This window comes from Pristiophorus japonicus, chromosome 16 (genome assembly GCF_044704955.1).
Source record: "Pristiophorus japonicus isolate sPriJap1 chromosome 16, sPriJap1.hap1, whole genome shotgun sequence".
Taxonomy (NCBI): Eukaryota; Metazoa; Chordata; class Chondrichthyes; family Pristiophoridae; genus Pristiophorus; species Pristiophorus japonicus.
The window spans coordinates 65,843,080-65,861,297 of record NC_091992.1 but is presented as its reverse complement, the minus strand read 5'-3'; the positions used below and the strand labels follow the sequence as shown (position 1 = coordinate 65,861,297).

At 44.1% G+C, this 18,218-nt stretch overlaps 1 protein-coding gene across 7 annotated transcripts in view; it reads left to right on the top strand.

Moving 5' to 3' along the window:
• LOC139226561 (protein CASP-like) overlaps nt 1-18,218 on the top strand; it is a 578,052-nt gene that overhangs the window by 209,211 nt on the left and 350,623 nt on the right. For all 7 annotated transcript variants that reach the window (XM_070857406.1, XM_070857405.1, XM_070857403.1 and 4 more), the window contains exon 3: nt 8,006-8,053. In XM_070857406.1, coding sequence (XP_070713507.1) covers nt 8,006-8,053 — 48 coding nt within the window. The remainder of the gene's footprint in view (nt 1-8,005; nt 8,054-18,218) is intronic.

Genomic DNA, 18,218 nt, shown 5'->3' with positions numbered 1-18,218 from the left:
GTTCTACTACTGTCAATCCCAAATTGGATAATGACAGACAGTTTCTAAGGTTCAATTGCAGAAGAAGCAAGATAGCAACTGTCGAATAAGACCATTTATTCTGTGACATTAAGGACTCACAGAGCGGGATTAAACTGAGTGCACTTAAACTGAGTGATAATTTGGGAATTTGGAAAGAGTGGGAATTCGGAGAAGAGGGGGAAGGAGTTGCTGCTTTTTGCCTACACTACTTGCCGTGCTTTGTGTTACAGGTAAATATTTAATTTCATTGCACATAACTTAATCTAGATCAAGTAAGTAGTCAAGAAACTAAACTGTAAGCTATGTTACTTAAATACAAATTTAATTAAATAGAACAAAGTGATATAGGGCTGGCAGGGCAGGTGGTGTGCCGCAACTGCAGCATGTGGGAGTTTGTGGAGAGCATTGTGATCCCGGACAACCACGTTTGTAATAAGTGCCTACATCTTGAGGAACTTCAGCTCAGAGTTGTTGAGCTGGAATCTGAGGTGCAGGCATAGTGGGGCATCAGGAAGGGGGAGTGTTACCTGGACACTTTGATCCAGGAAGCAGTCACACTCCTTAGGTTAGGTAGTGGTACAGGTCTGGTTAGTGGCCAAGGACATGAGATTGCATGTGACTGCAACTCAGGCAGGTAAGGGGACCCCAAGTGCAATACTGGAGGAGCCTCGGCATTTGTCCTTATCCAACAGGCATGAGGTTCTTGCTGCTTGTGTGGTGAGGGAAAAGTCTGCAGGATGGATGAGCAGGCTGACCAGGGCACCATGGTGCAGGAGGCCATTCAAGTTGGAGGGGAGTGAAAGGGAATGTAGTTGTTGTAGGAGACAGTATAGTCAGAGGGATAGGTACTGTTCTCTGCAGCCTCCCCAACCGGAAGTTCCGAAGGTTGTGTTGCCTGCTCGGTGCCAGGATTAAAGACATCTCGTGGCTGGAGAGGAACTTGGAGTGGGAGGGGAGGATCCAATTGTGGTGGTCCATGTAGGAACCAATGACATAGGTGGAACTAGGAATGAGCGTCTGCTGAGAGAGTTTGAGAAGTTGGGATCCAAATTAAAAAGCAGAACCTCAAAGGTAATAATCTCTGGATTGTTACCTGAGCCATGCGCCAATTGGCACAGGAACAAGCAGATTAGCAGGTTAAATGTGTGGTTCAAAGAGTGGTGTGGGAGGCTGGGGTTTTGCTTCCTGGGGCACTGGCACCAGTACTGGAGAAAGAGGGAGCTGTTCTGTTTGGATGGGCTCCACTTGAACCGTTAAAACCAGTGTCCTGGCGAATCGAATAACTAGGGCATTAGACAGGGTTTAATGAAGGGGGGGTGGGAGGATTCAGGAAAGAGTAAATTTAAAAGCAGCAAGAGAAATGTCAAGGCTCTAGAGCAGAGCAGAGATTTGGGTAAAAATAAACAGTGTGGGTCAGGAAGGGACAGAGAGTAACAAAGGTCATAGGGCATCAGTGACTATGGTGACATCAGGGAAAAATAGAAAAAAGTCAAAGCTAAAGGCACGATGTCTGAATGCGCGAAGCATTCTCAACAAAATAGATGAATTAATAGCGCAAATAGGTTCGATCTAATAGCCATTACGGAGACGTGGTTGCAAAGTGACCAAGGTTGGGAACTAAATATTCCAGGGTACTTAACGTTTAGAAGTGATAGGCAAAATGGAAAAGGAGGAGGGCTAGCCCTGATAATAAAGGATGGGATAAAGACAGTCGAGAGAAAGGATCGTAGCTCGGAAAATCAAGAAGTAGAATCAGTTTGGGTGGAGCTAAGAAACAGCAAGGGGCAGAAAACATTGGTGGGAGTTGTTTATGTAGTGGTAATGTAGGGCACAGTATCAATCAGGACATTAGAGATGCATGTAACAAGAGTAATGCAGGTTGAGCGTCCTGAATCTGACAACCTCGAGACCGAGGCCGAGCCAGTTTACGTGTTTTTCCGGATTTTGGAACGTCTTTCTGACGTCACGAATCCGGAAACACCCGAACTCAGGTTTGGGTATTTCCGGATTTCGGAACGTCAGAAAGGAGGCGGGGGGGCGCGGGGTACCTGCCAAGGAGCTGTTCGGGTTGTCCAGGGCCCATCGAGGAGGTGTTTGCGTCAGGCGGGATCCCGCTGAGGAGGCTGTCGGGCAGGGCCCGAGCAGGCTGTTGGGTGGGCGGGGCCCCGCCGAGGAGGAGTTCATGCGGACAGGCCCCGCCGAGGAGGAGTTCATGCGGGCAGGCCTGCCAATGAGGTTGCCGGGCCAGTGGGCCCCCGCTGAGGTTGTTGTCATCGGGCGGGGCCCTGCCGAGGAGGAGTTCGCGCGGGCAGGCCACGCCGAGGAGGAGTTCCCGCGGGCAGGTCCCGCCGAGGAGGAGTTCGCGCCGGCAAGAAGGCCTCGAGGTAAGGGCGGTGAGGCCCCGAGGTCGGGCAGCGGCGAGGCCCCGAGGTCGGGTAGTTGTCGCCTGGTCCGGATTCCAGAACTCCCGATTTTGGACGCCGCACCTGTACAGTAATCATGGGGGACTTTAATCTACATATAGACTGGGCAAACCAAATATATAGTAATAGTGTGGAGGATGAATTCATGGAATGTATACAAGATGGTTTTCTAGATTAGTATGTTGAGGAACCAACTAGGGAACAGGCTATTTTAGATCTAGTATTGTGCAATGTGAAAGGGTTAATTAATAACCTTGTAATAAACGGGCCCTTCGGGATGAGTGACCATAATATGATCGAATATTCTAAAGTTTGAAAGTGATTTTGTTAAATCTGAAACTTGGGTCTCAAATGTAAACAAAGCAAACTAGGTAGGTATGAGGGGTGAGTTGGCTAAGGTAGATTGGGAAACTACATTAAAAGGTATGACGGTAGACAAGCAATGGCTAGCATTTAAAGAATTAATACATAATTTACAATAAACATATATTCCTTCAAGGCACAAAAAACCCCACAGGAAAAGTGGTCCAACTATGGCTAACAAGAGAAGTTAAAGACAGTATTAGATCAAAGGAAGAGGCTTATAATGTTGCCAAAAAGAGCAGTAAAGCCTGAGGATTGGGAGCATTTTAGATTCAGCAAAAGAGGACCAAAAATTGATGAAGAAAGGGAAAATAAAATGAGAGTAAACTAGCGAGAGACTTATAAACAGACTGCATAGGCTTTTATAAGAATGTAAAAAGGAAAAGATTAGTGAAAGCAAATGTGGGTCACTTATAGGCTGAGACCGGAGAAATTATAATGGGGAATAAGGAAATGGGTCTGTCTTCACAGAAAAAGATGCAGAAAACCTCCCGGAAATCATGGGAAATCAAGGGTCTAGCAAGAATGAGGAACTGAAAGAAAATTAGTATTAGTAAAAAAATAGTACTGGAGAAATTAATGGGACTGAAAGCGATAAATCCTTTGGATTCGATGGTTTACATTCTAGGGTTTTGAAAGAGGTTGTTATAGAGATAATGGATAAGCATTGGTTGTCATCTACCAAAATGCCATAGATTCTAGAAGGTAGCAAATGTTTCCCCACTATTTAAGAAAGGAGGGAGAGAGAAAACAGGGAACGACAGACAAGTTAGTCTGACATCAGTAGTAGGGAAAATCTATTATTAAGGACGTGGTAACAGGGTACTTGATTGGGCAGAGTCAATGTGGATCACACAGTGTCAGCTGTAGCTCAGAAGGTAGCACACTCGCCTCTGAGTCAGAAGGTTGTGGGTTCAATTCCCACTCCAGGGACTTGAGCACCTAAATCTCGGCTGACACTTCAGTGCAGTGCTGAGGGAGTGCTGCACGTCTTTCGGATGAGATGTTAAACCGAGACCCTGTCTGTTTCAGGTGGATGTATTTCAAAGAAAAGCAGGGGCGTTATCCCCAGTGTCCTGGGCCAATATTTATCCTTCAATCAACATAACAAAGACACATGATTTGGTCATTATTACATTGCTGTTTTTGAGAGCTTGCTGTGTGCAAATTGGTGCCACGTTTCCCACATTACAATAGTGACTGCACTCCAAAAGTACTTCAGTGGCTGTGAAGCGCCTTAAGACATCCAGTGGTCGTGAAAGGTGCTATATAAATGCAAGTCTTTATTTACAAAAGCGAAATCACGTTTGACGAATCTGTTAAGAGTTTTTGAGGTTGTAACAAGCAGAATGGATAAGGGGTAACCAATAGATGTAGAAGGCATTCGATAAGGTGCAAACAAGGTTATTAAACAAAATTAGGGCTCATGGGATTGGGGGTAATATACTAGCATGGATAGAGGATTGGTTAACAGACAGAAATCAGAGAGTAGGAATAAACGGGTCATTCTCGGGTTGGCAGGCTGTAACTAGTGGGGTACCACAAGGATCGGTGCTTGGGCCCCAGCTATTCACAATCTATATCAATGATTTTGATGAGGGGACCAAATGTAATATATCCAAGTTTGCTGATGATACAAGGCTAGGTGGGAATGTAAGTTGTGAGGAGGATGCAAAGAGGCTTCAAGGGGATATAGACAGGTTAAGTGAATGAGCAAGAACATGGCAAATGGAATATAATGTGGAGAAATGTGAAGTTAATAGAAAAGCAGAGTATTTTTTAAATGGTGAAAGATTGGGAAATGTTGGTGTTCAGAGGGACCTGGTACACCAATCACAGAAAGTTAACATGCAGGGACAGCAAATGGTATGTTGGCCTTTATTACAAGAGGATTTGAGTATGAGTAAAGATGTCTTACTGCAATTATATAGGGCCCTGGTGAGACCGCACCTGGAGTATTGTGCACAGTTTTGGTCTCTTTACCTAAGGAAGGATATACTTGCCATTGAGGGAACGCAACAAAGGTTCACCAGACTAATTCTTGGGATGGAGATTGTCCTATGAGGAGAGATTGAGTAGACTAGGCCTGGAGTTTCGAAGAATGATAGGTGATCTCATTGAAACATAGAAAATTCTTACAGTGCTAGACAGGGCAGATGCAGGGAGGATGTTTCCCTCTGGCTGGGGAGTCCAGAACCAGGGGTCACAGTCTCAGAATAAGGGGTCGGCCATTTAAGACTGAGATGAGGAGAAATGTATTTGCTCAGAAAGTGGTGAATCTTTGGAATTCTCTACCCCAGAGGACTGTGGAGGCTCAGACGTCGAGTATAGTCAAGACAGAGATCGATAGATTTTTGGATGTTAAGGGAATCAAGGGATATGGGGATAGTGCAGGAAAGTGGAGTTGAAGTCGAAGATCAGCCGCGACCTTATTGAATGGCGGAACAGGCTCGAAGGGCCGAATGGTCGACTCCTGTACCCATTTGTTATGTTGTTATGTAGCCCATACATTCATACTTTCCATTGGGGCAGAAGGCATATCTGACACACTCCCTCTATTTGAGTGTGAAATTCTTTGCATTACATGGTGTTAATCATAGAAATTTACAGCAGGGAAGGAGGCCATTTCGGCCCATCGTGTCCACACCGGCCGACCAAGAGCAACCAGCCTAATCCCACTTTCCAGCTTTTGGTCCGTAGCTCTGTAGGTTACAGCATTTTAAGTGCACATCCAAGTATTTTTTAAATGTGGTGAGGCTTTCTGCCTCTACCATCCTTTCAGGCAGTGAGTTCCAGACCCCCACCACCCTCTGGGTGAAGACATTTCCTCTCCTATCTCCTCTAAACCTCCCCCCAATTACTTACATCTATGTTGACCCCTCTGCCAAGTGAAACAGGCCCTTCCCATCCACTCTATCCAGGCCCCTCATAATTTTATGCATCTCAATCAGATCTCCCCTCCGCCTGCTCTGTTCCAAAGAAAACAGACCTAGCATCTCCAATCTTTCCTCATAGCCAAAATTCTCCAGACAAGGCAACATTCTTGTAAATCTCCTCTGCACCCTTTCCAGTGCAATCACATCCTTCCTGTAATGTGGTGACCAGAACTGCACACAGTACTCCAGCTGCAGCCTAACCAGGGTTTTATACAGTTCAAGCATAATCTCCTTGCTCTTGTATGCCATGCCTCGACTAATAAAGGCAAGTATTCCATATGCCTTCTCTAATCTACCTGGCCTGATTAATGTTTGGCCCTTGGGCACTAACCCCTATTAGCTCGACTCCGAGGGACTGCCTAAGAAGGAGATGGAAGGAGTTCATTGATATTTTCTTAATAAAACATTACTTTTGGCAAGCCCTGATTTTAAAATGTGGAATCTGCAAGAAAACATTTCCTTTAGCAGATGGTGAGGAATGAGAACTCCCCACAGATAGTGACTTTATTGTTGAATATGCAGCCGGATGAAGGCAAAGGTCAGTAAAGTTGAATGGCTTGCATTGACCTCTGGAGTGGATCGACTTGGAGCACATTCCATATCCCTGATTTATCCTCTACTCGCGTTCCCGTCCGCTTCCCACTAAATGTCCAATTGTATTCTCGTTTACTCCCATGCATTGCAGCGGACGGATGGATGCTGGTTTAAACCCACCAGTGACACAGAGGTGGACAACTTGCAAGTATAATGTGTGCAATATGAGTGGTTTATTTTGCATAAACTGCGAATCCTAAATTACTTGTTTATATGAACCATCTGTTTTTTTTTAATTCAAAAGTTTTTCAGGAGTTTAAATTGATTTCTATTTATTTTTTGCTAATTTCTGGCAGATTTACTAAAGTGAAATTAACAGAAACAGTGGAGTGAGACAACGGTTGACATTTTGTAGAACAGCCCATGGGTGGAACACAGCAAAAAAAAATACCAAGTGATCTCTTTTCAAAAAATATATGATAACAAGGCACGAATTAGGAATGAATTGGTTGCATTAAATTAATCTGCACCTAACTGATGGGATTGTACACTAAACTTCCTGCGATGCCTGCCTGGATTCATAAATGAAAATAAAATGTAAATACCCAGCATTGAAGTGAATAATTTACAGTTTGGAATGACAAATCGACACAAAAATGAGAGAAATGGGAAGTGTCAAAATGCTAAGTAACATTTTTAGACTCAACAGGTGGGGGTGTCCATCAGAGGACAAAGTGGGTATGTCTCCCCTTTCTGTTGTCTACCAAAGTAGCGTGTGTCCTGAGGTACAGTTAACATTCTATATAATGCTCTGTTACCAGGAAATGTCTGTTGGGAGAACTGTCGTAAAGCAACGTCACAGCTGGTTAATGCACCTTCTGTAAATTCCAGAAAGCGATGTTAGTTGCTAGCACATAGAGTGGCTCGGACCAGAAGAAAATTATTTTTCCAATCATGGGAAATGTTTTAATGTATTGATCTGAAGGTTCTATGCAAGATTTGCAATTATATGGCACCTTTAACATCCTATGGAACTGCAGAACGGGAGGGAGGAAAGTATACAATATTAAAATCTATTCTTTTCTGTGATTGTCTCCATTTGTGATTGTCTCCATTTTTAATCCAAACAGTGATTTTTTTTGTATCTCCTTCAATTTTCTCTTCTTGCAAAGGCACTAACTCAAGCTGGCATATGGCGCTAGACACACTCCAATACTTTGTGCAAGTGTCTATTCTTCAAGTATGAGTTCCAAGTGTGGACAGCTTGTTCCATCATGGAGGAGATCACAGTCAGGCCTGATCCTGCCCTGTAGAGACATGCTGACTTTCCAGCTGAGGCCACCAATCCCGAGCTGACTTAGCCACCGGTACGCCAGGGATACTGAGGCCCGTTGGAATTCACTCCTGTTACGATCGGCTAATTCAGCAGAATCAGACCTACAATCCCCTCTTTTTGCATGGCTGAGTCACACACTGCTTAAACTGGGGGAGCTCACTAACATGGTTTTAATTTAAAGTTTATGGGCTACAATACTGACAATGATCTTATTTCCCTCCAGAGTATGCACAGTAACATTATTTCAGACAGTAAATTGTTTTATAATTTGACAAGTGATGACGGAATACATGATGAGTAAGACCAATTATATAGTAGATTGGATCTTTTCATTAATGTTTTACTAATGAACTGTTTTTCTGTTATCTTTTCCCCCTCCTAACTAACTACAGGACCTGAGGAAAGTGGTGGCACCATTACTGAAGAGTTTCCAGGCAGAGGTGAGTCTCAGAGTTCATAAGGCCAAACAAGGTACAGCATTTTAGAGAGACAAAACTTTTTTGGGTGTTTGTAGGATATCATTTAAAAGTTATTTAAATGTTCTAAATATAACTATTAAATTGCACCATTTCTAACCCCAAAGGTTTTACCCAGAAGTTTGCCCAGAAATTGAGTTTGCAAGCTTTTATGTCTTGCTCTTTCATTTACTTTAAAACCTTGAACTCTCTGCAATATTGTTGTTATCGTCTGAAATGTGTTTAAAGGTGCGTATCCAAAAGCAATAATTATCTTTGAGGCTGCAAGGAAGATTCAAAACGTTTGCTCGTCTCCCAAGTTCACAACTTGCAATCAACATGATCGCACTGTTTAATTTGAGCTCCCCTTCCTCCAGTCATCAGTGAACAGAGTTTAGAATGAATAGTGATAATGGTGCGGTAATTGTAATCGTGGTGCGTGTGCCGAATTTTCATTTGTTTTTATTTTAATGTGGAGGTGAAGTCCCTCCAGGTAACATGGCAGAAGTGTCACAAAGCAGTGTTATAGCAAACACAGCACTATTTATGGGCTTTCCTACTGTTTTTGGTTTGCTTAGCCCAACTTTGTAAATTTCTTAACACCAGCATTCATTCTCTGTCAATTGTTTATATATAGAATTTATGTAAGTTAAAAGTACTATTATTAGCGTTTATTTCATCATTATTTCTGATGTTCAAACTTGTGTCACTGTTTATTAAAGACGTGCAGCTCAGTCATTGCTGCTGTGGTCATTCTTTGATAGAATATCACATTTTTTGTTTTTATTGCAACGAGCAGGATGTTCCAATTTTGTAAACACATGTTTAAGTTTCAAAAGGGCCAAGTTCTTTATGAAATATTTGCAAAGCCTTTTTTACATGTACTTTGTAATTCAGTGACGTAAATTGCATTGAATCATGACATTGTTCAGCGGACATCATGTGGGAGGCATCGTTGTGACAAAAATCATGCTTGGCTCTTCTCTATTCCCTGATGGTAACAATGGCTCTCTAATATTCTTTCAACAGTAGGATTTTCCTTCCTCCTTTCCAGTTTAAAAACATTAGTTCAATTAGTTTTATTGCTGGTTAGATTAGAGGGTTATTTTCTATGTTCAGGTTGCTTAAGGTATAAGATCATTGCAGAGGATAAATCCAAATGTGAAAACGCTGGATTTCTTTGCACTTGCATTTGTATTGAGTCAAATAAAAATATATCCACATGCTTAGACACTTGGTATGTCACATGTTTCTGAAATAAAATGCCTTTCTACAGAAGGGCCGGAGGAGGGGAATTCAGAGCATATGGTAGCTGTATGGACAAACTCTGTTAGGTTTAACCACCACAGTGTTTTACTGTCATTTCATCTCGTATATTTAAACCCCAGGGTGGTTCTTGCATACTTTAAATGTGAACATTCCCTTGAACTGCTTGAATATTTACATAAATCTCAGGTTTTTGAGGGACAGCTGGAATTTAAATGAAGCAGGTAATGATGCATTGTTTCTGTTAGCAGTCCATGCACTCAGCAGATCGAACTTTGTTTATTAATTAACTTTACTAATTACTAGGTTCAGATTTTCCTTTTTAACCAAAGCTCTTACATTTACTTCAGTTTGAAGCAACTATGTAAATACATTTTGAAAAATACCATATTTTAGTTGATGTTTCACTGATAGTATCGCATCTTGTTCTGGTTGAAAATACAACCAGGCTTTTTAATAAAGGAATTAATTGTTAATTAATATCCAGTTAACGTGGTGGGATATATTACATAGTAAGACATTAACTTCAAATTCTCTAAATTTATCTACAGCCAGTGAAGAATATGTGAGGTTTTCTATCTCTACTGGAAGTGGTTGCTAAATCGACCAAATGTGCAATTTTATTTGAAATATTTTTGCAATTACTGCTGCGTAAACAATTTGTCAGACTTGAACAACATCCTTCTGTCACTGATCGTGGGCCCGGTACCTGGAGCAGTTTAATATTCCATTTCCGTTTACAAACCCCCAGCTACAATGTGCTTTGATGGTTCTTGGTTGGGCCAGTAGTTGCGTGCCTCGCAGTGGTGGGATGTTTTATTTTGCAGGAGGGGATTGGCCAACTCTGTGGCAAATCATGGCTCTTATTAGCTGATTACAGAGCAGCATTTAATGGTCGCCATGGAGAAATCAATTTTGCAGACTGTTGATGCTGTAGTTAGACTGCAGGCAGCCAGTGGCTCCGTACTACCTGTTGTTTGGGCGCTACGGGTGCCGTTTTGCTTCTAAAATGGTGTCAGTGGAAGAGCGCACTTCTGGTGCAGAGGCCATGCCGCACACAATCTTAGTGCGGGTGCAGAGAGTGTGTGCCGGAAGTATGCAGAGCAGGCAGACCATGATGTCACACGCTGATTTGACGTCCACGCTGCCATTTTGGAGCTCCATGCTCCAGCTAACGCCCTCTCTCTAGCTCGCACAGCTGAACAGTGTTCAGCAGCTGGAAGAAACCCCCACCAGTACTATTTAAAGAGATCACCTACTTACACGTTAGTTGCTGGTTTGTCTCTACTGGCTGTTGCTGAGTTTGTAGGAATGTTTGGTGTTTGTACAGTTATTTAAAGTTGCTAAGGTTTACAGGGAGTGCTGAAGGACTTTGCTCTGAATTCAAGAACTCTGCACAACCACTTGCTCCCAGACATGGGTGCTCCAGTAGGCATTCCACTTGGCCGATAGCATGACCGGGAGACTGAGCAGAGGTGACACAGAGCAGGATAAGCTGCTGGAAGAGGGAGGAGGGGGAGAAGGGCTCTCAGCAAGAGACCATATCCACCCAGGACATTCAGGGAGCAACCTGAACCTCAGTGAGGAACAGTGTGTCAGATGTCTGGGCTTCACCAAGCACTTCCTCATTGCCACCTGCTGCAGCCACAACTGCAACCTTGGGGCAGGTCGAGGACCGCTTTGCCAGTGGCTGTGAAGGTCACGGTGGCCATGAACTGTGATGCATTGGGTTCATTCCAGGCTGGAGCAGGAGATATTTGCAGCATCTCCCAGTTTGCCGTGCCCTGTTGCATACAAGAAGTAACTGAGGCTCTGCATTTGAAGAGAGCTGACTACATTTCCTCTCTCCGGCCAGAGACCAGCAGGCAGAGTGAGCACGTGGCTTCGAAGGATAGCAGGTTTGTCCATGATGCAGGTGCCATTGACTGCACGCACACCGCTTTGCGGGCACTCTCATGTAAACTCTTGAGATGTACTGCAACCGAAAGATTCAACTCCCTCAATGTCCAGCTGATGTGCGGTCATACAACTCCATTTCCACGTTCACCAGCAGTCCAACACTTTCCCTTCACTCTGACCCTGACCATCACAGTGTACGCTTGGCTACAATGCAAAAACAAAAAACATTCTAAACCAAATAAATAAAATAAACATTCCAAACCAAATTTCTAAATTAAATCATTCATATTGCATATAAATGTCAACTAAGCACCCATGTGCATTCCCTCAGTGCCTGTTTTCCGTGAGCCTTTGCCGGTCCCAGTGCCCCTACGCAGTGCTACCCCAATGGCTGCAGCATGGCTGGTGGAAGGCTGCTGACTTTCATTGGGGGAGACTGCAGGTGGCCTTGGAGGGCGACCTCGAGCAGCTCTGGGCCTAGTAGGCCCGGCTTTGGACTGCACCATCTTGGCATGGGTGACAGCAGTCTGGGCCAGCTGGTTGATAAGCAACAGCAAGGGAACTGGCAATGTGGTAGAATGAATGCTGTCATCCTGAGAGAGGACAGCAGATTTGTAATCCACAGAGCCACTGCCACAGAGCGGCACCTCAGCAATCCTTGTAATCTGTTGGGAGGACCTATTGCTGGACTGCTGTGACACCCTGCAAGCTCCTTTGAACACTGCTAAGTGCAACCGCGGTGGCAGCAAGCTGAGCTTGTGTGACAGAAGTCTGAGCTTCCACTGCAGCACCCAGACATTGGGTGCCTTCTGCCTGTGCTGCAGTGGAAGCTCAGACATCGACTATCAGATGCTGCATCCTGGTTCGGTCTGCAAGTATGCCACTGGAGTTGCTGGAAAGGATGGGCTCCAAGTTCTGTTGAGAGAGGACAGCAAATTCGTGCTCCTTGGGGCCGCTGTCACTCCCCTCGGGCAGCACCTCAGCAATCCTTGTAATCTGTTGGAGGACAGATTGCTGGACTGCTGTGACACCCAGGTTGATGCCTCAGCCTCTCCACCTGGCTGGCTGTGGGTGGGAAATTCAGCAGGGTCTGTGGGAAACCCATTCTCCTGGGTTTTCCGACTGCTTCCAGTTTAACGTTTCTTCCAAAAGGCGGCACCTCCGACAGTGCAGAACTCCCTCAGTACTGCACTGAAGTGTCAGCCTAGATTATGTGCCGAAGTCTCTGGAGTGGGGCTTGAACCCACAACCTTCTGATTCAGAGGTGAGAGTGCTACCCACTCGCCGCGCTGACACATCTAGACTTGCACTTGAGCAATAGCCACGTGGGTGAGGTACAGGAGCACTATCGGCATTTGTGGGAACTGTGCTCTACCATAAGCCATTGCATTTAGAAATGGAGAAAAATGGGAGGTGAGGGGAACCAAGGGCGATGGCCCTTGATTTCCCCCCCGTTTGGGTGATAGTTTATTCCTTTCCATGTAGAAAGCGAACCACACTCGATGAAAACCATGCCAAAAGCAGATGATCTAATATGCAGTGTTCTTGCTTAAGTGTGTCTTTAGATTTCTGTTGGCTCAAGGGTTAACTCTTGCTTTGGGCTTTAAAATAGCATTTTTATAAATTTATAGAACTGTTGACTGCAGGCCCTCACCAGAAATGAAAATATTTTGTGCACTTCAACTTTTTATTTTATATTAAACGAAATGCTAGAGGTTCTAAACTATTTCTCAAGAAACTGATTTAAAAACTGATTATTACCAATGCATTAGCTGGATATAGTCAACAGAGTAATTCAAAGCATCCCCTTTCTCCTCTGTCCCACAGTTACAGATGGTTAGATTTTAATGCAGGACAGGATATCACCATGCTTACGATAGGAAATTAATGGTTGAAAAGGAAGCCAAATTCAATTTAAGCCAGATATCTTGGGGATAAAATCGTGAGCAGCATGGAAGCAGGGAGTTGACCAGTTTGCCCATGAGGAAGGAGGATGATTCAGTCTTGTATTATTCACTGCAAGTCTATCAATAGTTTCATTAATATAGCCACTCACAGCAAGATTAGGTAGCTGCTAAACAACCAGAATCTTTAACTCGGGGAAGGGTGTTTATAGTCCGTTCATCACTGATAAATGTTCTTTATTACTGAAACAATCACAACACGTTTAGAATTGGGACTTGGGGGCTGATGCTTGTGTGACATTTGAACACTTTAGAACCTTAATTGAAAATTTGACACTTTGCCAGTTTGTCTTTGTGAATATGGAAGCTTTTATCCCTTTTCATTTACAAAAAGAATATTGGATTTATTTGTAAATATGACCAATCTGACATTCATTTTGTAAACTGAAGTTAGTGAGTGCCTAGACCCAGAATTCACCCAAACAAGACCCGAGACATGGACGGATTCTGCAGAGAAGATGAATGTGTAATTCCAGTAATCAAATACTGCGTATCGACCCCTGTCCCTTCCAGCGTACTCTGCTTTGCCCCTCTGTGCACAGGCTCCCTGCTTCCATTAACTGTCAGTGTGTAGTATTCTCATTGCCCCACTCACTTGTTCTTTTCTAGATGGTCTTCCTGCTAGTTCTCACACAAGGCGGGGGAAACTGCTGATGGTGTCAGATAACACAGTGGTGGCGTTCCTCATTCCCCTCCCACTTCCTCAGACACCTTATGAGACTGGCACTCATGTTGGTTTAACAAGAGCTGGGATCATGGACATCAGTTTTAACTGCGTAAGAAAGTCCTGCTCCAACTACAGTCCATGTAGAGTCAAAGAGGCTGAGGGCATCCACAAATCTTTCAAGCTTACCTTTTTTTAATTGCAACATATTTCGTTCTTGCTTACTATCTTCCCTTCATGTCCATTCTTACCTGTTCAGCTCTTTCGCTCAACTGCTTTGATCTGTCCAATTCAAGTCTTTAGACCCTATCACATGCCACCACCAGGCATCGTCCATCTGCATTTAAATAAAGCACTATAGTTACTACTTGCATTAGAGTACATAGGATACATGGCACTGAAACAAGCCATTTGGCCCATCCAGACGATGTCGACATTTAGGGAGATGGAACAGCCAGTTGTCGTGGTGCACATTGGTACCAACGACATCGGTAAAAAAAGGGATGAGGTCCTACGAAACGAATTGAGTGAGCTAGGAGCTAAATTAAAAAGTAGGACCTCAAAAGTCGTAATCTCGGGATTGCTACCAGTGCCACGTGATAGTCAGAGTAGGAATCGCAGGATAGCGCAGATGAATACGTGGCTTGAGCAGTGGTGCAGCAGGGAGGGATTCAAATTCCTGGGGCATTGGAACCGGTTCTGGGGGAGATGGGACCAGTACAAACCGGACAGTCTGCACCTGGGCAGGACCGGAACCAATGTCCTAGGGGGAGTGTTTGCTAGTGCTGTTGGGGAGGATTTAAACTAATATGGCAGGGGGATGGGAACCAATGCAGGGAGACAGAGGGAAACAAAAAGGAGGCAAAAGCAAAAGACAGAAAGGAGATGAGGAAAAGTGGAGGGCAGAGAAACCCAAGGCAAAAAACAAAAAGAGCCACTGTACAGCAAAATTCTAAAAGGACAAAGGGTGTTAAAAAAACAAGCCTGAAGGCTTTGTGTCTTAATGCAAGGAGTATCCGCAATAAGGTGGATGAATTAACTGTGCAAATAGATGTTAACAAATATGATGTGATTGGGATTACGGAGACGTGGCTCCAGGATGATCAGGGCTGGGAACTCAACATCCAGGGGTATTCAACATTCAGGAAAGATAGAATAAAAGGAAAAGGAGGTGGGGTAGCATTGCTGGTTAAGGAGCAAATTAAGGCAATAGTTCGGAAGGACATTAGCTTGGATGATGTGGAATCTATATGGGTAGAGCTGCAGAATACCAAAGGGCAAAAAACGTTAGTGGGAGTTGTGTACAGACCTCCAAACAGTAGTAGTGATGTTGGGGAGGGCATCAAACATGAAATTAGGGGTGCGTGCAATAAAGGTGCAGCAGTTATAATGGGTGACTTTAATATGCACATAGATTGGGTTAACCAAACTGGAAGCAATACGGTGGAGGAGGATTTCCTGGAGTGCATAAGGGATGGTTTTTTAGACCAATATGTCGAGGAACCAACTAGGGGGGAAGCCATCTTAGACTGGGTGTTGTGTAATGAGAGAGGATTAATTAGCAATCTCATTGTGCGAGGCCCCTTGGGGAAGAGTGACCATAATATGGTGGAATTCTGCATTAGGATGGAGAATGAAACAGTTAATTCAGAGACCATGGTCCAGAACTTAAAGAAGGGTAACTTTGAAGGTATGAGGCGTGAATTGGCTAGGATAGATTGGCGAATGATACTGAAGGGGTTGACTGTGGGTGGGCAATGGCAGACATTTAGAGACCGCATGGATGAACTACAACAATTGTACATTCCTGTCTGGCGTAAAAATAAAAAAGAGAAGGTGGCTCAACCGTGGCTATCAAGGGAAATCAGGGATAGCATTAAAGCCAAGGAAGTGGCATACAAATTGGCCAGAAATAGCAGCAAACCTGGGGACTGGGAGAAATTTAGAACTCAGCAGAGGAGGACAAAGGGTTTGATTAGGGCAGGGAAAATGGAGTACGAGAAGAAGCTTGCAGGGAACATTAAGACGGGTTGCAAAAGTTTCTATAGATATGTAAAGAGAAAAAGGTTAGTAAAGACAAACGTAGGTCCCCTGCAGTCAGAATCAGGGGAAGTCATAACGGGGAACAAAGAAATAGTGGAACAATTGAACAAGTACTTTGGTTCGGTATTCACTGAGGAGGACACAAACAACCTTCCGGATATAAAAGGGTTCGGAGGGTCTAGTAAGGAGGAGGAACTGAGGGAAATCCTTATTAGTCGGGAAATTATGTTGGGGAAATTGATGGGATTGAAGGCCGATAAATCCCCAGGGCCTGATGGACTGCATCCCAGAGTACTTAAGGAGGTGGCCTTGGAAATAGTGGATGCATTGACAGTCATTTTCCAACATTCCATTGACTCTGGATCAGTTCCTATGGAGTGGAGGGTAGCCAATGTAACCCCACTTTTTAAAAAAGGAGGGAGAGAGAAAACAGGGAATTATAGACCGGTCAGCCTGACATCGGTAGTGGGTAAAATGATGGAATCACTTATTAAGGATGTCATAGCAGTGCATTTGGAAAGAGGTAATATGATAGGTCCAAGTCAGCATGGATTTGTGAAAGGGAAATTATGCTTGACAAATCTTCTGGAATTTTTTGAGGATGTTTCCAGTAGAGTGGACAAGGGAGAACCAGTTGATGTGGTATATTTGGACTTTCAGAAGACTTTCGACAAGGTCCCACACAAGAGATTAATGTGCAAAGTTAAAGCACATGGGATTGGGCTAGTGTGCTGACATGGATTGAGAACTGGTTGTCAGACAGGAAGCAAAGAGTAGGAGTAAATGGGGACTTTTCAGAATGGCAGGCAGTGACTAGTGGGGTACCGCAAGGTTCTGTGATGGGGCCCCAGCTGTTTACACTGTACATTAATGATTTAGACGAGGGGATTAAATGTAGTATCTCCAAATTTGCGGATGACACTAAGTTGGGTGGCAGTGTGAGCTGCGAGGAGGATGCTATGAGGCTGCAGAGCGACTTGGATAGGTTAGGTGAGTGGGCAAATGCATGGCAGATGAAGTATAATGTGGATAAATGTGAGGTTATCCACTTTGGTGGTAAAAACAGAGAGACAGACTATTATCTGAATGGTGACAGATTAGGAAAAGGGGAGGTGCAAAGAGACCTGGGTGTCATGGTACATCAGTCATTGAAGGTTGGCATGCAGGTACAGCAGGCGGTTAAGAAAGCAAATGGCATGTTGCGAGGGGATTTGAGTACAGGGGCAGGGAGGTGTTGCTACAATTGTACAGGGCCTTGGTGAGGCCACACCTGGAGTATTGTGTACAGTTTTGGTCTCCTAACCTGAGGAAGGACATTCTTGCTATTGAGGGAGTGCAGCGAAGGTTCACCAGACTGATTCCCGGGATGGCGGGACTGACCTATCAAAAAAGACTGGATCAACTGGGCTTGTATTCACTGGAGTTCAGAAGAATGAGAGGGGACCTCATAGAAACGTTTAAAATTCTGACGGGGTTAGACAGGTTAGATGCAGGAAGAATGTTCCCAATGTTGGGGAAGTCCAGAACCAGGGGACACAGTCTAAGGATAAGGGGGAAGCCATTTAGGACCGAGATGAGGAGGAATTTCTGTGGAACCTGTGGAATTCTCTACCACAGAAAGTTGTTGAGGCCAATTCACTAAATATATTCAAAAAGGAGTTAGATGAAGTCCTTACTACTAGGGGAATCAAGGGGTATGGTGAGAAAGCAGGAATGCGGTACTGAAGTTGCATGTTCAGCCATGAACTCATTGAATGGCGGTGCAGGCTAGAAGGGCCGAATGGCCTACTCCTGCACCTAGTTTCTATGTTTCTATGTTTATGCTCCACTCGCGCCTCTTCCTGTCTTTCCTTATCTAACTCTGTCAGCATAACCCTCTATTCCTTTCTCCCTCATATGCTTGTCTAGCCTCCCACCTTAAATGCATCGCTACTGTTCGCTTCAACCATTCCCTGTGGTAGTGAGTTCCACATTCTCACCACTCTTTGGGTAAAGAAGTTTCTGCTGAATTCCCTATTTGATTTCTTGGTGACTATCTTATATTGATGGCCTCTTGTTATGCTCTTCCTCACAAATAGAAACACTCTTTTTGTAGCTACTCTATCAAAACCTTTCAGAATTTTATAGACCTTAATTAGGTCAGCCTTTTTTTCAAGTGAAAAGGGACTCGGCCTGTTCATCCTTTCCTGTACCCTCGCATTTCTGGTATCATCCTTGTAAATCTTCTCTTCACCCTCTCCAGTGCCTCTTTATCCTTTTTATAATATGGCGTCCAAGTGTGGTCTAACCAAGGTTCAATACAAGTTCAGCATAA